Below are 26818 nucleotides of genomic sequence, written 5' to 3'. Positions count from 1 at the left end.
GCACAACTCTCATCCCCAGTGTAAATTAATGGTCTGCCTTAAATCCTAATAGATCGGCTTAATTTGCAAATAATTAGTTGTGCATCCTAGTATATCAAATTGTGGGCGAATGAGTTACAATATGCATTGAGTCTGTTAGTCTACTCTGGTGCTTATTGTAGGAACACTCGCTATTTTCAACCTTTTATTTGCTTGTTTTTCGAAACCTCATTCTGGTATAGTTAAGCTTCAAATATCATCTGTAAAATCACAGGACACAGGCAATGTGTTATATAATATGTAATATGTATTATTCTGAAAGTTGGCATCCTCCGATATATTAATTTGGTGCTCGTACTACTCGCGAGTAAAGACAGCTACTAATTACTTTTACTAATACTATAATAGCTCTGCAGGATTTGTGGAGACCACACCAGGTTCCTTTGTTTAGGAATTATACTCATAATTATTTATTAGTCAGCTATAAGGAATAGTACAATACGCATTAATCAAAGCGATTTCTCCAACCTATTGATCTGCAGCCTTTGCCGGTACTATTTGATTTCCTTAATTGAAGGATCTACCGCAGGTCACCTGCAACTCTTCTGCGGGTCTGTCTTGTTATTATAATGGACTGTGATAGGTGCTAATTAATTATATGGTGTTTAGTAACGTCACAACTCACAAGCAGACCCTTCATATTGAATATGGTGCTTCACAGATTTAAAGCAATTAAGAACGGACCTTTGGCGTATTCTAATAGAGCATCATAATTCATAAATTATAGGGGATAAACGGTCAGCACATAATATCTGTATTATGTGAAGAAGAATTGGACATGATTTTCAAATTTAAGGGAACCGTGTCAAAATTAGGAACTTGAAAGAGAAACGGCTCAATCTATGAACAGATCATAATATACTAAAACTGTCTACGATCAAGGTTTTTTCCTTTTTGTAAATATGTAATCAAAGAGCGGAACCGCCAACTACTTGGCATTATTCAAGGGCAAACATCTTCGCCAAGTTACCTAGTTCAAGCGTATATTTGTAACTTTGGGTAAATTTGTAACTTTGACTCTAACAACGGTTGGTTACTGGTTATCGTACGTTTTACCAATTCTGTAGAAGGAAATATTGTGCAGTAGATACTGTAGTGACCCATGATGTACCGTAGTATAAGCACTAAGAAGTCCAGAGCCACATCATGAAGTGGTCAAGAATCTGAATAGAGTGTTACTCATAACAATCGAGTCACGTGATCTTGATCCACAACACACATTGTGACATTGTGGGTTTTATTGCTAGCCGATCTCGCCCATACAAACACGCCAGTCAGCTTGCAGGACATAGGTCACCTGGTTTGCTGACAATGCCAGTATTTGGTATCCAGGGTAACAATGGAATATTGCACGTGCTCTACCAGCTCTACAGCTAGCGCCTTATCTTGTGTAATGCTCTAATTTGCGTGTGTTGTGTTTGAACAGTTCGATGGAATTTGCGGTAGCACAAGTCTTGCTGTGATTTGCTGTTGTGTTCCGCTTCATATTTTAAGAAGTTGTTGTTTTGTACATCATTGATTGGTTGTCTGGAACGAAAAATCAGCGAAGCTGTGAATTGGATATCTACTGGAATCTGAATATTAGAACACTGCATTACGAACGTGATACGGATAGCGATCTAATTCTAAGCAGTGCACAAAGTCATGGCTACTCGCGGTAAACTCATCAAAGGTACAGGAATTCCAAAATCAGTAACAACTTACGATGGTTAATAGAGGAGAAATTCTAAACAAATTATTTGATACCACGATTAAATTAATTTGGCATTTGAAAAGCACTTAATATTAAAGCTCGTCACACACCAGTCGACGGTAGTTTAAGTTAGAAATCCCTCAAATATCACGATACACGCGACACGCAGGAGTAACATTTTATTAATTATTTCTCGAGTACAACTCGTTAAATTTCATGAAATATTTAGGAGACTCGAGAATGCAAGATTCCCTTAACAATCAAATATTGATTATTAAGTTGGAACAAAAATGTAAAAATTAATAATTAATAAATGTTGTAAAAGTCCTCCTCCAGCACCACCGACGTAAAGTTCTGAGCAGAGCTCTACTTCACCTTGGATTCCTACATGTGCCTTACTTTGACCCAATTCGTCTTTTTATCAACTCACAATAAATTAAAATCAATAGTTTAAGAGGCTTAAATTAACAAATCTACCAGGGCCTATGGAAAAGAAAGAGTACCTGTTCAAGGTACTGGTAGTGGGAGAATGTGAGACCGGCAAAACCAGTGTTATAGCGCAATACGTTCACAGAAAGTTCGAGAACAACTACAAAGCAACGGTAAGAGCAAAACTGGCAGGAATATAATGCCATCTTTAAAATGAAAATTGGAAAGTTATAAAGTTATACCACTTCGAATGATTCAATAACCGAATGCTCGACTTCCCCCGATTTTTCATTTAAACCCACGAGCATAATCAGTTTCGATAAAACACGCTAAAAAATAAATTTGAGCGATCGCTCATATATTGGGTATATTACGTAAGCCAAACCTAAGGGGAAGGGGTTCGGAAAATAAAAGTAAGTCGATGATCTGTTAACGCCTCAACCGCGCCCCCAAATCGTGCACCGACAAGATCATGAGTGACCTCAAATTAAGCCGCATAATAAATCACTGCTGTTATGTGTGCTCTTGTCACTAAAAGCCAAGTAACAGTTACATCTGAAGAAGGTGACAAGTTTATGAGATACCTCAAATTTGATATAAGAGAAGCTCCACTTTGCAGGACGCCAAGACGATTATATTATAATTTAAGTAAGTCATGGAGCCTATCTAATGACTTTTGAGTTGACTTCATTGCGTGCATCAGCCATCATGCGTTGCTATGAAGTAACTATTGAGTGAGTTATCGCAGAGTTTGGAAGTAAGGATCTAGCTGCTCCATAAGTTTACTGTTTCATTTTTCCTTTCAGTTTCAAAGAATTTATAGATTATTGGAACTTAGTACGTAAGTTAGTGGGCGGATATTTCAACTCATAACCAAACTGTAAAATTTGGACTTTTACGCATGCAAAAACCTGAAATATTGATAGTGACTGTCGAAAATTTCCGCTAAGCAAAAGTTCTATTGACATGCTCAAAATTTTCGATATGGATGTAGAATATATTTTTAAAAAGTCTAGCCATTTTATAATCTCATGATTGTATAATTTTATAATTTTCGATAAATTCTTGAATGTAGAAATAGATTCAAAATGATGACGGCTAAGGTATAAGGGTTTATAACAAAGGTGTAGGATATTATTTCTCACAGAACTAAATACAATCACATCTTCTTCGAACGTGCGGTATCAATTGATTGTGTCAAGAAATATGACCATGATAACTTAAATGTGAAAGAAGTGAATTTTATGCCGGTTTCTCTTCAGATAGGGGTGGATTTCGCGCTAAAAGTGTTACACAGAGACAAGAAATGCTTAGTCAGATTACAACTCTGGGACGTAGCAGGTAAAATTTGGATCGTTATTCTTACTTAATCAATAGGGTTATTATTATTTCATATTTACTTTTAAAGGGTTGATGGATATTGCTCATTATTAGAGACTGATGAGATTGAATGGTATATTAGCAGGTCTAATCCATCCTAATTACTAAAAAAACTTAAAAATGAATTAAAATCATTGCTTGGTTAATTTAAATAATGACTCCTTACTTTAAAATTTAGCTTTACTAAAATTTGTGACGTTTTCTGACGTATCAACACGGCATTGATGAAATGTGGATAACTTTTAGAATTATTAAACAGTTAACACCTATTACCTGTCTGAATCTATTGGAAAATGGCTGCGTTCTTATTAAGAATTTATAACCATAAGAACAGAAAATGTATGAATTGAGGTATATCGTTCAGAACGTTGGAATACCATTCTATACTGCCGTAAATCGAAATAGAGATCATAAAACGGCAGAATTAATCACCATGGCCTGGCACATCATCTATCCACACTAAAGACCAGTGGAAATCACCATATTACATGGAGGTAATCTGAGTATTACGTCAGGATACTAGGAGACTTCATAAGGTGGTTCTCACAGAACTAAACTCGATACAAAAATGCTCGATAAAAGCAATGTCACTTGTAATCGTAATGATTCAAGCCTAAATAAGTAAATAGCAACAAGATAATATGAGATTAGCCGATATGTTAACTTATCAATATGAACTATTCGGCGAATAGTAGTATTCGTTCGATATAAGCCTTACTGACGTAAACATAGATAAGTGTAATGTGGCAATGTAGCGATATCACTCCAAAAATGACCTGGCGGTAAGCTTTTTAGTGTTTTAAAAATCTGATCCTAACCGGACCCCAGATAAATTTCAATGTTATTATGTATTTTAGGTTGAAGCCTCTACAGTCACGTGTTTTGCTCACGGTGAAATGTCATGAATAATGACGAATTTTACTTTTTTTAAAGTTGTAATGTTAATGAGGACGTTATAATTAAAAAGAAGAATTCCGTGCTACTCATCGTGGTTCCATGATAATTCAACAAAAAATATCGGAATATCATTTTATATAAACTGTTAATAAATATTGCTAAAAAGATATCAATTTAATAATAAGTTGTTGCTCTAGTTTCACAAAGAGCGCTTAACAGATATGCAGGAAAACAATTGGAACAATCAAAACTAGTGGGCTGTAACGATTTTTTTTAATGATATAAAGAAAACACGATATCAATCATCGGTATAAATAGATATTAGATATAAATATCCATTGTTGACATCGGTTTATGTTCAGTTCAATTTCGACGGAAAAAGGCCGCAATAAACGTTAAAAACGATAAATTCTCGAATATCATGCATGATATTTGAATAATCTAACCATATTTAAGTTAACCTGTGGATCAGATCACGTGTTACAGTTATGCATGGTCATTAGAGTGAGCTTATTAGTAAGTTAAAAAGTAAAATCCCCCACAAAGCCCTCTCTAACACAAAATAAGTTTAATACCAACCACTGTATTATATAAGTTTAATACTAAGTTTAATACTGGACACTATATTACTATTGCACGAGTTATTAAGCCATGAAATAAGTCTGCAGTAATCTGCATTTAGCATTGTCCCGTCAGAGTGTATGACAACAGATGATGAGCTTTGTCTCGTAATTAAACTACTGTACAATCTAACACAAACTAAATCCTGGACACTATCCAAAGGTCAATAGTGACAATACCCAAAACGAGTCAAATCTGGCAAATTTAACACGGTGTGGATTTTCCCTATACATATACATGTATATATATGGAGAAAATTCGTACAGATACGCATTTACGTAGATATGAAAACTTCAAAATGAAGAGACCATTCAGGTGATTGCGCAGTATTTTTATTCCGATCATATAATCGCAAGCATGATAATTAAAAACGATGTAACGACAATTGGGGGGGCTAAAATTATGCACGTATCAGGATTCAGGCATTGTATTCGTAGCGGATAATACATATTATTTACTAATGAAATGCCGCGACATGTATAAGCTGACAAGCATTGCATGGCGACCTTATTTTATAAATTATCTTACTTATCATATAAATATTATATTTATATATAATATTATTTATATAATATTATATTTATATAATATAAATATTATCATATAAATATTATGTATAATATTTATATGATATTTATATAATATTATATTTATATAATATAAATATTATCATATAAATATTATGTATTAACTTATTTCAAAAACATTTGATAAGGAAATAAGTATTTAATTATAATAATACTTGTACAATGTACAATTTAGATGTTCACTAGAAGGCATTTTGAAAACTTAAGCCCGAATAGGAAAAAATAAAGCCCTAACAATTAAGTAAAGCAAACAAACTCAGATTTCGAAAAACCAACCATTACTGAAAATTGGGGGGGGGGGGGGTCCAACCCGATCATTTCCGATCATTCCGATCCCGATTTTGGCCTCATCAACCCTCATATCGGAAAAATCGGGAAAATTTAAATCTTTCCTCTGAGGTTTCTAGGCGATATAGGTAGCTATTTCTGTACTTAAATATGACAAGAAATCGATTGGTGGTGGTCCCAGAACCCCAAAATGGTTTCTAGTTCCAAACAAGAATCGTTTCGTCCGAAAAACGACACACTGTCGTATCAACTCTTGTTTGACAATAACATCCACCCCGGTCCACATTTGAAAGAGGTACGGTTGGTAATAACAATCGTAACAAATAGGGAACGCTTTAGTAACTTTTCATTTAAATTGTCTCCACAATTTGTAACAGGCTATCTGCAGAAATGGGTAGCACGGTTAATGACCATTGACCATGGTCCTTTCTCAAACTTCCAATCCTCAGTTAGATACAAAGAATAGTCTACACAATTTTAAATAACATTAATTTTAAAAGAGATGAAAATCACTTTATTCATCAAAATCTTTATTTATCATGTAACAACTTTTCCACACTCATTCGTTGTCTGACTGTGGGAACTGTTGATTCTTGAACTTTTCCATAGTACTGGAGAGTAAAACTCTGTTAAACAAAAAAATTCTCGAGCACATTTTGAGTCAGTAACAGTAACATGTCAATATTTTACAGACTCAAATACGTTTAAAAACATTTTAGTAAGTACAATAAATTGTGTAAACTGATGAGGAGGAGGAGGAGGACTGAAGAGTAGGACTGAGGAGGAGGAGGAGGACTAAGGAGAAGGATGAGGAGGATGCGACTCACGAAGAGGAGGAGGAGGACTGAGCTGAGGAGGAAGACTGATTAGGAGAAGGAAGAGGAGGATGAGGAAGAGGACTGAAGAGGATAAGGAGGATAAGGAGGAGAATGAAGCGGAGCATGAGGAGGACTGAGGAGGAGGAGGATAAGGAGGAGAATGTGGAGGAGGAGGAGGATGACTCAGGAGGAGGACTCAGGAGGTGGAGGAGGATAAGGAGGAGGACTCAGGAGGAGGAGGAGGACTGATGAGGAGGAGGAGGAGGAGGACTCAGGAGGAGGAGGAGGAGGACGGGGAGGAGGAGGAGGAGGAGGACTAAGAGGACGCGAGGACTAAGGACGAGGAGGACTGAGGAGGAGGACGAGAGCGAGGACGAGGAGGAGGACTGAGGAAGAGGACTGATAAGAAGGAGAAGGAGGAGGAGGAGGACTGAGGAGGAGGACTGAGGATGAGGATAAGGAGGACTGGGGGAGGACTGAGGAAGAGGAGGACTTGGGGAGGACTGAGGAGGAGGATGACTGGGGGAGGACTGAGTAGGATGATGAGGAGGAGGACTGAGGATGAGGAGGAGGAGAAGGAGGACCGGGGAAGGACTGATGAGGAGGAGGACTGGGGAAGGACTGAGGAGGAGGACTTAGGAGTAGGAGGAGGAGGAGGACTGATTAGGAGAAGAAGAAAGCGGAGAAGGAGGAGGAGGATGAGACAAGGATGAGGAGAAGGAGGAGAATGAGGAGGAGGACTTGGGGAGGACTGAGGAGGAGGATAAGGAGGAGGAGGACTAAGGATGAGGATGAGGATGAGGACGAGGACGATTATAAGGAGGACAGAGGATGAGGACTGATGAGGAGGAGAAGGAGGAGGACTGAGGATGAGAAGGAGGAGAAGGAGGACTGGCGGAGGACTGATGAGGAGGTGGACTGGGGGAGGACTGAGGAGGAGGAGGACTTAGGAGTAGGAGGAGAAGGAGGAGAAGGAGGAAAAGGAGGAGAAGGAGGAGGAGGACTGAGGAGGAGGACTTAGGAGTAGGAGGAGAAGAAGGAGAAGGAGAAGGGGACTAAGGAGGAGGAGGACTGAGGAGGAGGAGAAGGACTGAGGAGGAGGACGAGGAGGAGGAGGAGGACTGACGAGTAGGAGGAGGACTGGGGACTGAAGAGGAGGAGGACTGAAGAGGAAGAAGATGAGAGCTGAGGAAGAGGACTGAAGAGGATGAGGAAGAGGAAGAGGACTGAGGAGTAGGACTGAGGAAGAGGAGGAGGACCAAGGAGAAGGATGAGGAGGATGAGACTCATGAGGAGGAGGAGGAGGACTGAGGAGAAAGACTAAGGAGGACGAGGACTAAGGACTAGGACTAGGAGGATGAGGACAAGGGTTAAGGAAGAGGAGGAAGACGACTGAGGAGGAGGACTGATTAGGAGAAGAAGGAAGAGGAGGATGAGGAGGAGGACTGAGGAGGATGAGGAGGATAAGGAGGAGAATGAGGAGGAGCATGAGGAAGACTGAAGAGGAGGAGGATAAGGAGGAGAATGTGGAGGAGGAGGAGGATGACTCAGGAGGTGAAGGAGGATAAGAAGAAGGACTCATGAGGAGGACTGAAGAGGAGGAGGAGGACTGATGAGGAGGAGGAGGAGGAGGACTGAGGACGGGGAGGAGGAGGAGGAGGACGAGAGCGAGGACGAAGAGGAGGACTGAGGAAGAGGACTGATAAGAAGAAGGAGGAGGAGGAGGACTGAGGAGGAGGAATGAGGATGAGGAAAAGGAGAAGGAGGACTGGGGGAGGACTGAGGAAGAGGAGGACTTGGGGAGGACTGAGGAGGAGGATGACTGGGGGAGGGCTGAGTAGGACGATGAGGAGGAGGACTGAGGATGATGAGGAGAAGGAGGACCGGGGGAGGACTGATGAGGAGGAGGACTGGGGAAGGACTGAGGAGGAGTACTTAGGAGTAGGAGGAGAAGGAGGAAAAGGAGGAGAAATAGGAGGAGGAGAAGGAGGAGGAGGACTGAGGAGGAGGACTTATGAGTAGGAGGAGAATGAGGAGAAGGAGAAGGAGGACTGAAGAGGAGGAGGAGGAGGACTGACGAGGAGGAGAAGGACTGACGAGGAGGACTGAGGAGGATGAGAAGGATGAGGATGAGGAGGAGGAGGAGGAGGAGGAGGAGGAGGAGGAGGAGGACTGAGGATGAGGACTGAGGAGGAGGAAGAGGACTAAAGAGGAGGATCAGGAGGAGGCTGAGGAGGACGATGACTAAGGACGAGGACTAGGAGGATGATAACGAGGGCTAAAGAAGAGGACTGATTAGGAGGAGAAGGAAGAGGAAAAGGAGGAGGAGAAGGAGAAGGACTGAGGAGGAGAAGGATAAGGAGGAGAATGAGGAGGAGGAGGAGGAGGAGGAGGAGGAGGAGGAGGAGGAGGAGGATGACTCAGGAGGAGGACTCAGAAGGTGGATGAGGAGGACTCAGGAGGACTCAGGAGGAGGACTGAAGAGGAGGAGGACTGATGAGGAGGAGGAGGAAGACTCAGGAGGAGGAAGAGGAGGAGGACGAGGACTAAGGACGAGGACGACTAGTGTAGGACTGAGGATGAGGACTGATGAGGAGAAGGAGGAGGAGGACTGTTGAGGAGGAGGAGGAGGATGATGAGGACGAGGACTGAGGAGGAAGACTGAGGAGGACGAGGACGAGGACTAAGGACGAGGAGGAGGACTGATTAGGAGAAGAAGAAAGCGGAGAAGGAGGAGGAGGATGAGGCTAGGAGGAGGAGAAGGAGGAGAATGAGGAGGAGGACTGGGGGAGGACTGAGGAGGAGGATAAGGAGGAGGAGGACTAAGGATGAGGATGAGGACGAGGACGATTATGAGGAGGACAGAGGATGAGGACTGATGAGGAGGAGAAGGAGGAGGATGAGGAGGAGGAGGACTGAGGAGGAAGAGGAGGATGACTGAGGAGGAGGATGAGGAGGAGGACTCAGAAGGAGGACGGGGGGTACCAATGGCATAAAATGGCATAAATGGCATACGTTTTATGGCATAAATGGAAATTTTGATTGGCCAATTCTCCATTTATGCCATGAATTTAGGTCTTCATATTTGACTTTAAATTCGCAAATTATTATTAGTACTTGAATAAGAGACATGTTTCATGCTTTATAACGCTTGGAATGATCGTTAAAGATTCATATGACAAATAAAGAAAATAGAAATGTATTTAAAAATGGAAAAGGAAAAAAATTTTTGGCAAATAAATTTTTGGCCCATTTTAAGCCTTTTTTTGGTCCCCCAAATCGGGAAGGGGGGGAAAAACGGGGAGAGGGGGGGGGGGGGGGGGGGATGAGGGGGGGTTAAGGGCTGGGGGGGAAACAAAAAGGGGTGGGAAAAAAGGGGGGGGGGGGGGAAATCCGAAGAGGAGCTTGGGGGGGGACTATAAAGGGAAAATTTAGGGAGGGGAAAAAAACCCCCCCTTTTTTTTTAGCCCCCAAAATAAAACCCCGGGGGCCCCCCCAAAAACCCCCCGGGGTTGTGGTTTAGATAAAATGACATTTAACGGGGGCATTATGGATAAGGGAAAAACACCCTTAACTAACCATTTTTTTTTACTAAACTTATAACAAGTCGGAAAAATTAAAACCCCAAAAAACAACGACTCCGCCCCGGCCCCCCTCCGGGTCTCCTCCCTTTTCCCCCCCCCCTCAAAAAACCAAAAAACAAAAAAGGTTCCCCCCCCCCCCCCCCAAAACAAATTTTAAAAACCCCCCCCCAAAACGTTTTTTTTCCAACCACCCCCCCCCCCCCCCCCCCCCCCCCCCCCCCCCCCCCCCCCCCCCCCCCCCCCCCCCCCCCCCAAATAATGAAATAAAACACTGCACATATGAAGAACTTTACCCCCCCAACATTTAAACCCAAGTGGAATGAGGCTGTAATGCTATGAAATTTGACCAGTGCCATATTAAGTATAAACAAAGAACCACCTAGCTTTAATTCGATCGGGGAATGGGTTGATCACTTAAATTAATCGGATTGATTTTAAGTGTAAATCAATATTTGAGATGAACATCATGACGTCAATTGTACTGATTATTGTAGAGAAAAACGTCTCAGCAGCACGGAAAAATTATCAGTTTTAACTTTTAGATCACAATAGCATTAAAGGATTAAGAAGTGATGTTGACTTTTTGGCAGGAAATAACGTTATTGCTATCTTAAAGTAGCTGCATGTCAATTGTTACCTCATCTTATTTCTGCCTCACCCGATGAAAGTGGAATCAGAAACTTAATCGTTATGAGTCAAAGTATTAAGTGCAGCTAAGCAGAGGTTGGGCAGAGAATTTCATTACTTTTTTCTATAGTAGTTTAAACTGTAGGAAGTCATCCCAGATGGGTGCTCACTGCTCATCGGTCGTCCCACTAATATAAAGTTTGAGCGAATCTTGAAACAAAAATACACTAGGATTGGACGGACTTTCATGAATTATTGTCCAAATGGAAAGCACAAAAGCTGCAACAATTAACCTCACAAACAAATCAACCCAGGACAGGAACGTTACGGGAACATGACACGAGTTTACTACAAAGAAGCGGTGGGAGCCTTCGTAGTGTTCGATATAACCAGAATGTCTACATTTGATGCGGTTCAGAAGTGGAAGGCAGATATTGATGAGAAGGTTACGTTCCCAGGGGGTCAGAATATACCTGTAGTTTTGCTGGCTAATAAGGTGGGTTGCTGTGGTTACTTATAAAGCAGTACATACTCTAATTAGTAAAGTGTGCATTTTCGAGATAATGTTTTCTGTGGTCGCGACTGGTCGGAGGATATAAGTCTAGATTGATCGGTGTTATCATACAAATAATAAAAGTAACCATGATTTTGTTTTAGAATGATTAAAATCTCATTAAATAACGAGTAACTTAACTTGAAGATAAGGATTTACCAACATTACCTCAAACTCAAAGTAAATTGTTATTTACCATTACAAATATATAAGATAACTGTACCCCAGTGTGATCTGATAGAAGAAGGCTTTGTAGCGTCACATCTGGACCGGTACTGTGAGGAGCGGGGGTTCCTGGGCTGGTTCGAGACATCTGCTAAGGAGAATATAAATATTGAGGAGGCTGCTAATCTACTAGTAGACGAGGTTTTTATTTTAAATGATGTCAGGAATTTTAATTTAGCTCCAATGGTCAGTACAAGATGTTGCTACATTAGGTTGCAATACAATTTTGATCATTGATATTAAACATTGCGGAGGCTTGGGCGATGTAATTATGTTCATAACTCCTGACCATCAAAAATACTTTTCCGCCGTATTTCTTAATTACTAAATGACTTAATGACGGTAAAAACGATGTCCCAAAAAATGTTCACGAAACAAATGTCTTCAGATAATTAAGGTACAAGAGAAGCAAGAAATATTCAGCTATCCAGATAACGATAACGTTTTATTGACGCCTCACATCCAACATAGTAAAGGATGCAAGTGTTAGTTAGGCTGAAGAGGGTATTAGACTCAAACATTATGAGAGAAATTGTGTTTAGGTGTATTATTTGACGTATAGTAGAGCTGATTTAAATTTTAATTAATAAGTTTGACACAATGCAGCTCCAAGACCCGGTATGATGTTTCAAAACTGCGAACTGCAAACCCAATAATGCAGAAAGTTACTGTTATAAGATCAAAACTATTATCGTAAATTATTGTATTTGTGTTTTTTAAAATCATTTTGTTGATCTTACTGAAACGTGAAGTCCCTTTCGATTTAAGTTAGAGGCTTCGGTTGAGAATTTTCAATTTGTTATTTGAATATATTAACTTCTTAAACTAGTATAATCTTAGAGTCAACCATTAAATACAGTTCAGATCGTAGTTTGTTAGAGTTAGACAATATACACAGATAGTCCATAGGTAAGTTTTAAGAACAAATGACGGTCATCTTGGGGAGTTGGTTCATATTTTCTATAAAAATAGAGCAATGATTTATTGATTTAAGAGGGCCGCAGGGGCTTCGAAATGCTCACAATGAGTAAAGCAACAAATGCACTAAATTGCTTGTTCTCCAGAAATAATATAGATGAAATCCAAATGATGACCGTCATCTAGAGGTCTCGGGATCTTAAGTTTGCATTTACCAGATTGGAAGCTTAGTTTGACGAGTTCAATAAACTTAGTTGCGACATTTTTGTTATTTGAATGTAATCGATTCTTGAATAAATTGTAATCAATGTTTCAATAATTCACAAAATAATGGCAATTCGATAGAAAATAGTTTTTAAGCCTGTTCACCTGCAGTAGCTCAGTAGACGATAGAGACTTATCTACACAGTGGTGGCTCGTGGGACCTGGCTGGCGAGTGGCGGTTTACTTGGGCGTCCGGGCCACGGACGTTAATCTCAGCACTGTTTATGGATCAAAAGTTATTAATCTCTAGATTTGGCACAGTGTTGATTCAATTGTTACAATTACATACTTCTAATTTATTAGAATTAGTTCTAACGAAAGTAATGCTTGTGTGAAAGCCAGGCTTACAAATATCACAGCAGGAGGCTTGATCTTACTTACTAGTCCTAACAAAAGCAATGCTTTCAAATAATTAACAATATCGATAAGATTTTGAAGCAGTATTTTGGAGTTACATCGAATGAATTATACACGCACACGCCCATATTTTCTTCACATTACACACAGACGACAGCAAACTCGAAACGTTAACTTGAGAACTGAATGACGAATGTCTCAGAAGACTCGCCACCACACGTGCTAAAACAGGAGCCGCGCACCCCTGGGGGCTGTCTCGCCCAGGGCACCCCAGCCTTACGGAGTCATGTTGTCCTGCAGACGCCTTTGTGTTAGTATTTTCAGGGCGCGGATGCAATGATGTGCATTGTACGGTTTACATTAACTGTGTGTTACATCCTGAAATTCAAGATGTCCAGAGAAGAATTGGACGTCCTGATATCTCATAGTTAAACTACTAAGTACAATTAATGATTATCTTAAAATTTATTCCGCTTTTATTTTTATTCCCACTCTCGATTCCTTGCTAGCAGTCCGGTTAATTTAGTACCTTTAGTGGGTCTCATTTAATCATTAGCTCTTATTAAAGAACCTCTCACTCTCTCAAAAAACTCTGTTTGGAGATATTCCTTATTACGCTCTAAGTTATTAATTTTCCTTGTGTTTGAATCCTGTCACTTTTTAACTGTTTTTAGTCTTTGTTATTTTCGGCCGATTTCTGCACTTTTACACTGGGTCATCATTCATAATTTCTGGGATTGAGACGACTTATATCTGCATTTAAGGAAGAGTTTGCTTGTCTGTCTTACTTCATTAGACACTTCTGGTCAAGAATTGAACAAGAACCACATTCGAAAACTGGAACATCTGAATGACTCCGCAACCCAGGAATCAACTACTCAGTTATTATCGCTCGATAATCGGTTTGGTATCGACGTTACATACTTTATTATTTTTTTTAAAAGCTGATTTTAGAAACCAGGGAATTAAAGTTACACTTACCCTCCTAAGGCTAACATTAAATCGCTGATTTTATTTATATATATCACTTTTTTTTGTTCTTTCTTTTCCTTCAAAACATTCCAGTACATTGTGCAGAAAGTTGGAGATGAAGCCGTAGTACGTACATGTAGCATTGCACTGGATCGAACTTGCAGAGTGTGGTTTCCTCCAGTCTGCGCCGCGCGCTTATATAAACATACGCGGCGCAGATCGACCGGAGGAGATTGCACTGTGTAGGCTCCGGTGTAATGTGATATGTATGTACCCCGGCTTCACAAATTTTGGAAGCATGTAGGGATATATATCTGATACCAATCGCATATACTAAAAATACTCTAGCACAATTGTAACTGCAGTTTTACAGAACTCTAAATGCTTAATGAACACTCTTGCAGGTACCACCCGTATTCACACTCAGACCTGAGTTTAGTCATTTTCCGATACGAGATTGGGGACGGGTTCTATAAACAAACAAACAAACAAACAAGTACAATTAATAAACTTAATCATATTGCGATTAAATTTACCCCATGAATTTCTCACGTTGCGGCGCGCGATGGTTTAACCATGATTATCTTCACTTTGATTCAGTCTTTAAACATTAAAAAGACGCCGCGTCTTACAACTATGAAACACTTCAGATTACTCTCATAATTTGGCTCCTTTGACTAAGCCTAATTACGAGTATGAAGTATCGACTACACGAAGCCGGCATTGTTTACCTTTATAAGTAGCTACTAGCTTACATTCTATGTACAATCCCGGAAACTGCCAGACACTGAATGCTAATAATATCGTTCTTCATATAAGTTTCATGAATAGGAGAAACCTAATGGCCTAATGGTTCAATAATTAAGGGAAAATCTTTGTTCTATTTTAGAACATTTTATCGGAGAGCTGCAGACAAAACTATCGTGTAGCGGTAAGATATATAATTATCGAGGAATTTGGCTTTGATTTGCAACTTTTGAGCTGTGTCGCATGTAAAGGATGACAATTGTAGGCAACTGATGGCACTACTTTTTATTAGATAATTACATAATCAGTAGGCGTTTAAATAAACTTCATGTTCATAGCGATAAATTGTTACGGAACCGCAAACATATTACTTAAAATAGCTCTACTATCATAAATAAACACTACGTTTTACGACGCTAATATGAAGAATAATAGAAGTGGTTTAAATGATGAATCATAAGATGTTGAACAGTCAAAATAACCATAAATAATACAGTTTCAACATCATCAACTTAATTCAAAATCGTAAAATATTTAAAAATGATTGGCATGAAAATTCTTTATAAATTCTACCCTCAAAACAGTGGCATCATAACTTAAATCGATCAGACTCTTTACAAGATAAAAATGTCGGTCCCCCGAAAACGTTCATGCACAATGCACATAATATGAAAAAAGTCAAACAAAAAAACTTAACTTCCAAATGAAATTTAACATGCCAATGAAGAACGCGGCCGGTTTAAAATATCTTCAATTTTGGTTAGCCTCTTTCCATAAAATATAATCACCAATTTGGTGAAGTATCCTTTATACAAACAGTTCCTGTTGAGAGAATGTTATTTTCTTAAATCCAAACAGTTGAGCTAAATGCCTCGGCTCAAGATCAATAACAATCAGTATCAAATCAAATGTCCAGTGATCATACTGATCAGTCAATAATATCGAAAATCTCGGTAAAAAGGTATGTCATAGAAACCAAGATACAGGATTCATGTTACCATGGTACCAACAAGTTGTCAAGGAGTTTAGCCACACCCACCGGATGTATCGGGGGTATCGTAGCTAAATATCATGTAACCACACATGTCTCCCAGTACTATGGCAACTGCTAACCAAACATTGTACGTCATGAATACCAACCTGGAGGGTATACAATAGTCAAGCTTAGATAATTCCAGTTCTGACTGAGGACCTTGAAAGAGATGCTACGTGAGCGCTTTATTTTAAGATTTAGATGTCTTCTTCTTCGTAGGGGGCTGTTGTCATTATCACTAATGGAAAGATCGTGACCACTGTAAGATAGAGCATTGGAGCCCTGTGCTTACCCCGGTACAAATTTATTAGCGGAGAAAAAAGTTAAACTTTGTTTTCTCCGCATTTAGTAAATCGTTTTGTTGCTTGTATGAAGCCGATGATTCTTCAAAGTGAGAACTTGTCCACTATGTCTGTCACAATAACATAGTGGACAAGTTCTCACTATTTACTATTTAGATGTCAATTAAGCGGAGATGTAATTGTGTGTGAAGAGTGATGGGTGCGGCTTGAAACTACTGATTAAAAGATCAAAGATAAGTAATCATTGTGCACAGCACTATTTCAGGGATAATATCATAAACACTGTTACACTGGTTAGTGGTTATTATACTATTTATAGTCGATGACGACATATTTTCATTATGTTCGCAACTGCCAGTCTAGAAAAGTCCGGTTTCGAGAAAAATAATAATTTAAGAAATGCTAAACTTACATAAGGAGGAAGGAAGTAGTAGTCTGTACGAGCTGCAGAATGGATTGTAGTAGGTGATTCTTCAGCTTACCCCAACTATTAGGGGCCTGAAAATATAAGTACGTTTTTAGTGAGGGCACACGAATAATTCAAATAAAATCATCATCGAATATTGCACTTATGACTTATAGTAAATGACAGTTGTTTTGACACGTACGTGCTTGAGACAATGGTCTAATGTGCACATGTAAACTTGTAAAGTAACAAAGGAATGGTTGGTCACGATTATCATAAAATAAACGTATTTCATTGGGACAGCGTTATTATAATATATAATATATTTGTAGTGTTTATTTTATTTACATAATAAAATGTACCCCAGCAGTTTCTTTATACATAACAATTCCACATGACAAACATAATTAAGAGTGTAAAATATAGTATAACATAAACATCACCATGTTTGTAGTGCACAACATGGCTAAATTAGCAAAATTAGCAAATAATTTGAAATTCTTCATTCTACACTACTTCTGTCTTCTACACTTAGCCAGTGTAAATTTGGATTGTTAACGTCCAGTTTAATTCGGTCCACATGTCAAGTCATTAGCAAATAGAAGGGTAATCATACGTAGTATGTTATGAGTAGTCAGTAGTCAGTAGGGTGTACAATTTATTGCTAATCGGGCCATACGTCGCGTAGTATGTTATGAGTAGTCAGTAGTCAGTAGGGTGTACAATTTATTGCTAATCGGGCCATACGTAGTATGTTATGAGTAGTCAGTAGTCAGTAGGGTGTACAATTTATTGCTAATCGGGCCATACGTAGTATGTTATGAGTAGTCAGTAGTCAGTAGGGTGTACAATTTATTGCTAATCGGGCCATACGTAGTATGTTATGAGTAGTCAGTAGTCAGTAGGGTGTACAATTTATTGCTAATCGGGCCATACGTAGTATGTTATGAGTAGTCAGTAGTCAGTAGGGTGTACAATTTATTGCTAATCGGGCCATACGTAGTATGTTATGAGTAGTCAGTAGTCAGTAGGGTGTACAATTTATTGCTAGGAGGTCATTGGCACGTCATTTACATAATGGGTATGAATAAGTCATGAGTTATCTGAACTATTAGGAGCCAGACCTGCGTGTATAACCATTGTTGTGTTGAGAACATCACATATTTCAGCAAATATCTCAGGATCTCTGACTGAAATCCCACTGGATTGGTATGAGTGAATAACAGCACACTTTCATCACGTTCACTGAACAATTTACAGTTTTCACACATAACAGCACACCAAGTCACGTACACGAGTCTTGAAACACCCTGTATCTGCTACTCTCCAGTTGCGAATAACAGTGATGGGTCCAGTCACGATGTTTTGGCAATCTTCCAAACAAAGACATTTGCTAAACACATTAGACGATCTTTGAAACCTCCCTTCGTCTTAAATTCGATACTTTTCTAAACATGGACCCTTATTCACATACAGTAGCAGACATAGTACCCCACTATTAGAGTTCACATACACTCTTTAAATGATTGCAAACAAAACATTCAACTCATAATATCATATTCTTATAATATTAATGAGAATTTTATCAACACAATGTTATCAACATCACATTTTTACTAGTAACACCACACCAATAAACCTAACACTAATACTATTCGCGGGAGCACACAAAGTTTCTCATACCACTGTTGGAGCTGTGTACATCTGAGCCATGAACTCCTTAACCTGGTCCATAGCAAATGACTGGGGTAAAATACGTGAGTTTGTGTGTAGATAATATATTGTGTGGATATATTGTGTGGTAGTGTGTTTAGTACGTGGTAGTGAGTGCGTGTGACCCGGCACAGAATGTGTTTATAATGCTGGAATCTTCTTATTGTAATACTACGTAGAATCCTGGAGCCAGGTTGATACACTCCGTGTTACTCTAACAGGTCTAATATAAGAAAAGGGACAGTTACGCTCCGTTACACCGGTAACACTGTGTCTAATGCGGCCATATCGGACAAATTGGAAAGTTGCCCACTATGCCTAGCCCTAAACCTCAGAGAAGATTACATCTACAGTCAGTATATAATATCATATGATGGTAATATGATGTGTCCTAGATATTCCCAGGTGTAGCTGTCAACGCCAGGTATATCTGTCGTGTGTAGTTGTCATATTAACCTGTGAAGTTGCCATGGCAACCACGATTGATTTTGGTTGTCATGATAACCATTGCCATAGTAACCACTAAATTCCACACATACCTCCACGATAGATACCTCAGGGCCAGGACTCTGTACAGGACTACCTTCTTGTTCGTTCAGTTTAGCAAACCCTCCCCGGCTTGTTGCCACATTATGTCTTCTGTTAAAAAGGGATGTTATAGGTATTATAGTTCTTAGATTATAGACTTTTGCGGTAGGCTTAATGCGATGGTTAGCGCTAGTTAGCGCTAGGTTGCGATAGCTATTGATAGGTAACGCACTAACGCTAGTAAGTGCTAACCATCGCGTTTAGACTATTGCAAATGAACCATAGAAATCATATCTGATATCTTACGGTTATTAAAAGTAACTAAAAATAAATAAAAGTAAATGAAAGTAACTTAAAGTAACTTAAATTGACAGTAAAGCAGTAAGCAACTAAAATTAAATTAAATAACTAGCTAAAATTAACTATTAAAATTAAATGAGATATCTTACTTTTGAAGAGATCGTCTCAGTCGTTTAGTGCCCTGATGTAGGAGCGCTATAAGAAACCAGAATATAACTGTACCTAACAACTCTCCTGCATTTGAAGTCTGAAACGAAAAAGTGTTTAAGTTTTGATACAAGTTGGATATAAGACCACTGGTCTTAGACCAGGGAATAGTTTGTTGTAACAACTATGCTGTGATCAACTCAGTACATATCTAAGATTCCTGATTCCACTATCGTACACATGTGTCGCCTAAATTAAGTTATACTGACTAATAAGTGAAGCTTTCGCTTTTCCCTTTTTTAAAGTCCGCGTCATTAAGTCTCATTATTGATAACCAGCGCTAATTATCCAGTTTTCCTGGAACAGAAACAGAATACACTTTCCTTATCTTAACATCTCACCCTAACTTCTCAACGCCTAATTTAATTCTATAAATAGCCCTCTGATTTATACACCGAAAGAAGCTCAACATAATCAAATTCGGAGGATCAATGACTGAATTTAGTTATTTGTACCATTTTCATTCTGTGAGCAATGTGGAATGAACCGAAACATGATTCTCTAATCTTTACAGAAACACGAACTCGTGAATGTGTACGTTGAAATTCAACAAAATCTATGTGTACTCCGTGGGGGAAATAAGAAATAAGTTAATTAATAAAACGGGAGGTAGCATTTATTCGTTGTAGTCGTTGAGTATCTGATAAACATTTAAGATTAAAAGTATCGTACGGTAATTCACCTTCCAGTGCCGAACATGAGCATTAACGGTGAAATAGTCCCCGGCACAGAATGTCGTATTGACAAGATATAAATTACATGACAAATGTGAGGTGAAACGAACGGGGAAAAAACCAACTAATAGATCAATACTAATAGATTTCTAATGATACGATAATTGTGTAAATTTACCTTCCATGTCCTAAATAGGACAGTACAATCAGCCCTAGCATAGAAATGCATCTGCAGCAAATTAAAACAAAATATATTTCGTTAACGGAACAAAAACGAGATAAAAGAATTTGGCAGCCACCGGAAGTAAAACATAATTATCCCTCAAAATTTGGAGAGTGACCGTATGTGTGACAAATACAGACTTTGTTTTAGATAACTGATAACACTTTCAATTTCTAATGCGTAGTAATATTATTCATAATATAATTTAACAGTATTCTTGAACTGGTTTTATTCACCTTCCATTGTTTAATAAGGACGGTACAATCGACCCCAGCATAGAAAGTCATCTGCATCATCATCATCGCAATACTATCATCTGCCGGCATCATGTGACCATCCATCATCTTCATTCCTGGAGTGGAAACCGCTAGTTATTATTAAGAAGACGTGTAGGTTCTTAGTTTAGTAAGTTAATGAAATCTGCACGTTGAAACATGATCATTATTTGGGAGGCGTCCCCTTAATAAAGGTTTGATTTTGTGCACACCGAGTATTAGAGTTACAGACTACAGAGGTACGCACCATTAACCATGGACACACAGGGATTCAAGGTAATAAAATATACCTGATGTTTAAAATAGGAACTCACCCGATGAACTGGGATCTGCGCTGTCAGGCACTGCGTCATGATCTCCTGATCAAATATATTCCATCAGCAGTACATATTTATTAGCCCTTATAAGTAAAAAGGTAGACTAGCAGGTTAAACTGAACACAATATTTTAGTAATAACACTTTGAACCAGAGAAATGGCCGGTATAGTAGGGGAATGGAGAGCTTGTACTGCGCTCTATCCAACCCATACCAATATTCAATATTAGCCAACACGGTAGAGCTCGTCTTTGTAATCTTAGATACTGAATTAATTCAAACAATATATAATACATTATATATTATATTATATATACAATAGGGGTGGCACTGTTTGTTTTTCCTGTGTCAATTTATTGCCTTTTAACTCTGGGCGATCACAAGCACATCTAATGAATTATGAGTGAAACTTTTTCATGTTAGTAGAAAGTTACATGGATGCATCGGAATTTACGGAATTGAATAAAATTGTAAATTCTGACCGAAAACAGTTATTCCCACTCTCCCTGGTCCCTTCCCCTAGCCATTTTGATTGATCATTTAATCTATAATTTTTCATATATTATGTGGAACAGCAATTATTACGAGCTCATGCTAGACTCTTTGATGTTTGACGAGAAATGAAAACATAAAATTGCATAGCACAAGTATGGCCCCAAAGGATCACTATCTTATATCAATCGACAAATATGAATTGTGAAGTGTGAGAATTGAGAGTCCTCAAAATTCTCAGTTGGCTTAATGTTCTTAGTGTCTGATATAGCACACTTTGTCAGGCTTCGCAGTACGTTTCTGTTTTTCTTTGCTTAATAAACAATATTAAACGTTATTTAGAAAGTAATAATCATGTTAAAATAACTTACCACCCATCGAACTACCGTTCATAGAACTACCGTTTGTCATGTCCATGCTTGTCATCCTGAGATTTATTCATGAATTGTAGATTTTAGGACAATACATTTGAAGATAATAAAACAACGAACTTAGACAGCAAAAAACATATGATCTAGCATTTAGACACGTTATTGTAATGATTAACTTGCACATTAATAAAATATATAGTATAAATGTACGACTTTGGTCTACTACAAAAATGGCAGTCAAATTCCAAAACCGAGGGATATGCAGAACTGGTCATGATACAAAAATCACATTAGGTGTGAAATATTTTAAACAGAAGCATGACATGAAGAAAATTATATATGGTCCGAAATACCAGAGCCAGAAATACCAGAGCCAAAAATACCATTCTGCATAAAATTGGACAGAATGGAGGAAGCTTACGATTGATTTAAACAATCTTCCTAATATAAAACAATCTTCCTAATATAAAACGATATCTTATCAAAATCTGATAAACTTGAAGTAGTAAGCAATACCGCTTCCAGTCATTATGCAATGCAAAAGACGCTCTTATGCAGCTGTGAACAATGCACACTAGCAACAGTGGATTTTATTAAGCAGAACTTTTTAACAAGCTTAACGGAGTAGTACTGCGTTTTCTTCTCTTTCAGTTTGTGTTTGTTACTGCTCTGGATAATTGCTGAGTGTATAGTTACCGTATTTTGATTTGGTCTTGTATTCGTTATCTGTGTAATAATTGGCTGTGTGGTTTTCGTATACTATAATAGAAGATGTTAAAAACCTTATTTTACTTTCTACACTAATCTGTAATTGTTACTACCAATTTGCTGTTAGTATGGAAAGAGGTGAATTCTCCTCACTACCCCCATACCATCGCCTTTTCAGATTTATTGGACATGTTTTATTTATCGAAATTGCTTGTTTCCCGCCATTTTGTATGGTTTGCAACATTGCACTTATCATATCGGGACTGGTCTTAACGTTCTAGTACTCTTTTGATAACAAATTGGGAGATGACCCTGGAAAAACCTCATATAATTACAATGTCTCTTGTTTAGAGGCAGTTTCACTATGGCAGACGTAGAACCAGTAGTGGACAATGAACCAGACTACAAGAGACTTCATGCATACTCCCTCGTCAGAAATACAGGTAATATTTACAGACCAACACATGGTTAGCTATGGATTAAGTCATTGAATTAAAGTATAACAAATCCGTCCTCTCAACTTGAGAAGACATGTTAAACATCCTCTATCTTTCTGTAAATTCATATCATAAATATTGAATAATCCATTAAAAAGGCAAGACGTTCCTAAAAGGTACTGAAGCAATTGCCATGCTCTGATTTGTCTCAATTATATTTTCAATTTTATTTACCGACCTAACAAGTACACATAACGATCATGTTGACAACTGATAGATGTATTATGATAACAGGTGTAAATAAGTAATTATAACATTTTACATTTGATTGGGGAAGTAGCCTATTGTTTTGGTTGTACAATTATCAGTTTCCTAGCAAGGTGTGCGTGTGTGCACTGAGTTATTGTGGAACTATTACTACTTTGTGAAAGCAGATTTTCGAATGGTCACGATTTTAATGATAATGATTTTAATAATAAATGATTAGGAAATTCGTGAGCATACAGTGCCAAGTGAGGTCCCAGTGGCTTAACTCTGAATTTGGCAAGGGAATCTATATTTGAAATGAAATTTGGCTACTATATCATGCTATGCTGATCTGTGTTCATGACTACGGTAAACACATTTATTCATAACTGCCAGAACAGTGAAGATGGCTACCTATTGGTATTTCTTGGTAGTGCGTTGGAATAGTTTGGCATATTTGCTCCGCGCTTACTGTGCGTTTGAAATATAGTAGAAAAGGTAGTATTACTAAAGTTTAGAATGGAAGGAAAGTGATGAGAAGCCAGTCTCAATTACGTGCATATGCAATAATTAGTTAGTTTTAGACTCAAAGAGGCGACTTTTTCATACTTTCAATACAGAAATCGGAGAGGAACCTCATTCCTAGATTCCTCACTTTCTCCCACTGTCAAGTATGATCCGGCAACATTCCATTTACATGATGAGTGCTCTACATTCAAACTTATTTGCAAAATATGAGTCATTTTCTGAAAGATTGCCTGGCTTAACTCCCAGAAGCTTAGCTAAGACGAATATCCCCTACTATATTATAATCATTAATTTACTGGTGAATGATGTTGCTAAACAATACCTTTAAATCGATTTGTTTACAAATTATAGCAACTAAACTAATTGAAACCTTTTCAGACATGGATGATGAGATGTTATCAGAAGCTGTTGACACAGCAGTAACTGCCTGTGATAAATTTCCAGAAAATTTAGAAGCTGCTGCTCAGATGTTGAAGGTGAGTACTGAAAAACATTTGCATTATATTGTAACAGTACTCAACGAAATTTTCATGTTATTATAGTTTATTAAAAAATGGCTGTTGAGATTTACTTACTACATAATATCTCAAATGGTTCCGTTTCAGCAAGCAATGGATACGAAGTTTGGACCTTCTTGGCATGCAGTAATTGGAGAAGGGTTCGGATTCGAAATAACATATGAAGTAAAGAATCTACTCTACATGTTCCACAATGGTGCCTTCTCTATTTGTCTGTGGAAATGTGCCTAAATAATGAATTTACAAATTCATAGATACTTTTAGTTTGCTTAATTAATTAATTAAAATTGAAATTTAAAAACACCACTATTAAGCGTACACTTTTACTCAGCAGTGTCACTACAACTAGTTTACAAAAATACTTTTAAAACAATATATAAAAAGCAAAATAAAGTTCTATGTATAAATTCGTTCATAAAACTTCCAAAAAGCTAATATAATTTAGATAAGTCAAAGAGAGGGTTAAAATTATTAATAAAACATTTTTGCTACCTCAGTGTCAGATAAAGTAAACAAATAAGTCTTCAGTGCGGACTTAAACGCCTCAACAGAATAACATTGTTTAACTGAGTCTGGTAGTGCATTAAAAACTCGTGGACCAACCACACTAAAACTACGATCACCAAAACCCTTGGTTGAACGATAAGGGACTATGAGCCTAACAGTGTGTCCATGGTGAGCATACTTAAACATATCTTGAAGGTACAGTGGCGCTATTCCATTAATAGCCTTAAAAGATAGGAGACATATTTTAAAAATCACTCTTTTAGGTATATTAAGCCAGTGCAATTTATCAAGATCGTCGCCTAGGTGATCAAATTTATATTTTCCAGTTACTGCTTTTGCACAGGCATTTTGAATAAGCTGTAGTTGATGTATGAGGTACTTGGAGATGCCGTAAAACATGGCGTTACAGTAGTCCAAACAAGAAACAACGAGGCTATTAACAATTGTCTTAAGCTGTTTTGTAGTCAGCAGAAACCTTATCTTAGTGAGGTTGCGTAGTGTTAGGAAACATTTCTTCTTCAACTCAACAACATGGTTGCTCATAGTAAGCCCAGAGTCCATATGTATCCCAAGATTCTTAACTGTGCTCACAAATCGAATAGTTGTGTCACTCCCAAAATTCACTCCCTTTATATTGATCTCTCGTAGGACGGACATAGGACCAAAAACGATTATCTGTGTTTTACTGTCATTCATTGCTAGAAAGTATTTTTTCATCCAAGCTCTAATAGATGCAAAGCATCCCCTGAGCTTAGAGAGTAACGTTTCGCACTGGTTGATGGGTTTAAATCTCTTTAAGATCTGGTGGTCATCTGCATACCCATAAATTGTGAAGTCCATTCCTTGTACAAATCTATAGATGGATCTGATATAAAGGTTAAACAGAACAGGTCCCAGAACTGAGCCCTGAGGAACACCAAACTTAATAACTATTTCTTCAGAGAGAGTAGAACCAAGTCGAATTCTCTGAGCACGACCTTTTAGAAAGCTAGTAAACCATTTTAACACAGTGCCCCTTAGTCCTATCTCCTTCATGAGAATGTTCAGTAAGACATCATGGTCTACAGTATCAAACGCCGCTGATAGGTCAAGCATCATGACAACTGTAGCACTCTTTTCATCTGATGCAACTAGAAGATCATTCCATATTCTGATCAATAATGTTTCTGTGCTGAAGGTCTTCTTGTATGCAGACTGTTCTGGGCAGTGGAGATTATGCTTATCTAAGTGATCGTTTAGGCGCTTTAACACCACTCTCTCGATTAGCTTCCCAAGGAAAGTGAGGTTTGAGACAGGGCGAAAGTTTTTCAAGACATTAGGATCAAGAGAGTTACTTTTCAGGAGGGGAACAATATCAGCAAGTTTGACTCCGTCCATTGAACCTTGAGATAAGGATGCATTAACAATCTGTAGAAGTAATGGTAGCAGAATGCTGATGTTCTCTTTAAGCAGTGTAGTAGGTAAGATGTCAGAAGGTGAACATTTGATACCAAACTCGTCAATGATTTCCTTTAGCTCATCTAATGTGACAGGTTCAAAGGTAGACCAGTGGTAGGATTCGGGAGCTTCAGCAGAAGAGTCTGATGGAAGAGTAAACCGATCATGATCCATATCTTGCTTATACAAATTGATAATGGAAATCCCATATCAAAACTTGCAAACAGTGCAATTCAACTACAATACAGTCAAACATGTATCTTTCTTGATAATGATTGTATAAATGTCTTCCAAGTTATTCAAACATAATGAGTACAGCATTAACGAAATTGTATGTTAAAATTTTAGATAAAACAGATAGTTTCATTGATTCGTGATTGATGGTTCAAGCATGAAAATTTCATGCAGTCTGTACAGTTGAGCAACTTGGTCTTGTGTTATACGATCATGGTGACATCTGATAGATATATTATGAAGATGATAACAGATGTAAATGAGAAATTATAACATTTTACAATTGATTGGGGAAGTAGCCTATTGTTTTGGTTGTACAATTATCAGTTTTTAGCAAGGTGTGTGCAGTGTGCACTGAGTTAAT

General features: G+C 38.2%; 4 protein-coding genes across 4 annotated transcripts in view; 3 read left to right on the top strand and 1 right to left on the bottom strand.

Annotated features, from left to right (window-relative positions):
- LOC134816726 (arginine and glutamate-rich protein 1-A-like) overlaps positions 1-26818 on the top strand; it is a 1122901-nt gene that overhangs the window by 206956 nt on the left and 889127 nt on the right. The gene's annotated exons all lie outside the window — the stretch shown is intronic.
- Positions 1585-12320, top strand: LOC134816728 (ras-related protein Rab-32-like). The gene is made up of 6 exons (XM_063825709.1): positions 1585-1711; positions 2213-2334; positions 3424-3502; positions 11278-11459; positions 11745-11882; positions 12130-12320. Exons 1-6 carry the CDS (start codon positions 1684-1686, stop codon positions 12229-12231), a joined length of 651 nt encoding a protein of 216 aa, XP_063681779.1. The 5' UTR covers positions 1585-1683; the 3' UTR covers positions 12232-12320.
- LOC134816960 (high affinity copper uptake protein 1-like) lies at positions 15422-22239 on the bottom strand. The gene is made up of 7 exons (XM_063826021.1): positions 21840-22239; positions 20975-21019; positions 20622-20737; positions 19431-19528; positions 18993-19092; positions 16747-16832; positions 15422-16139 (listed from the first exon to the last, which is right to left on the bottom strand). Exons 1-7 carry the CDS (start codon positions 21892-21894, stop codon positions 16025-16027), a joined length of 615 nt encoding a protein of 204 aa, XP_063682091.1. The 5' UTR covers positions 21895-22239; the 3' UTR covers positions 15422-16024.
- Positions 17231-26574, top strand: LOC134816961 (dynein axonemal light chain 4-like). Its single transcript, XM_063826022.1, has 5 exons — positions 17231-17236; positions 22898-22990; positions 24137-24234; positions 24364-24548; positions 26405-26574. The coding sequence occupies exons 2-4, from the start codon at positions 22912-22914 to the stop codon at positions 24505-24507; spliced, it is 321 nt and encodes a 106-aa protein (XP_063682092.1). The 5' UTR covers positions 17231-17236; positions 22898-22911; the 3' UTR covers positions 24508-24548; positions 26405-26574.

The sequence above is a fragment of the Bolinopsis microptera genome, chromosome 6 (genome assembly GCF_026151205.1).
Source record: "Bolinopsis microptera isolate Bmic1 chromosome 6, MBARI_Bmic_1.0, whole genome shotgun sequence".
NCBI lineage: Eukaryota > Metazoa > Ctenophora > Tentaculata > Lobata > Bolinopsidae > Bolinopsis > Bolinopsis microptera.
Note: the sequence above shows the minus strand (reverse complement) of the source record. Positions and strands in the feature narration are given on the sequence as shown.

Coding starts and splice junctions, on each gene's coding strand:
- LOC134816728 (XM_063825709.1), top strand. CDS start 1,684: ATGGCTACTCGCGGTAAACTCATCAAAG. Junction 11,460..11,744: donor TAGTTTTGCTGGCTAATAAG/GTGGGTTGCTGT, acceptor ACTGTACCCCAG/TGTGATCTGATAGAAGAAGG. Junction 11,883..12,129: donor CTAATCTACTAGTAGACGAG/GTTTTTATTTTA, acceptor AAATGTCTTCAG/ATAATTAAGGTACAAGAGAA.
- LOC134816961 (XM_063826022.1), top strand. CDS start 22,912: ATGGCAGACGTAGAACCAGTAGTGGACAATGAACCAGACTACAAGAGA. Junction 22,991..24,136: donor CTCCCTCGTCAGAAATACAG/GTAATATTTACA, acceptor AAACCTTTTCAG/ACATGGATGATGAGATGTTA. Junction 24,235..24,363: donor CTGCTGCTCAGATGTTGAAG/GTGAGTACTGAA, acceptor GTTCCGTTTCAG/CAAGCAATGGATACGAAGTT.
- LOC134816960 (XM_063826021.1), bottom strand. CDS start 21,894: ATGACAAGCATGGACATGACAAACGGTAGTTCTATGAACGGTAGTTCG. Junction 19,529..20,621: donor TCCTTATTAAACAATGGAAG/GTGAATAAAACC, acceptor TTTTCGTTTCAG/ACTTCAAATGCAGGAGAGTT. Junction 16,833..18,992: donor CTGAGGTATCTATCGTGGAG/GTATGTGTGGAA, acceptor TTATATTTTCAG/GCCCCTAATAGTTGGGGTAA.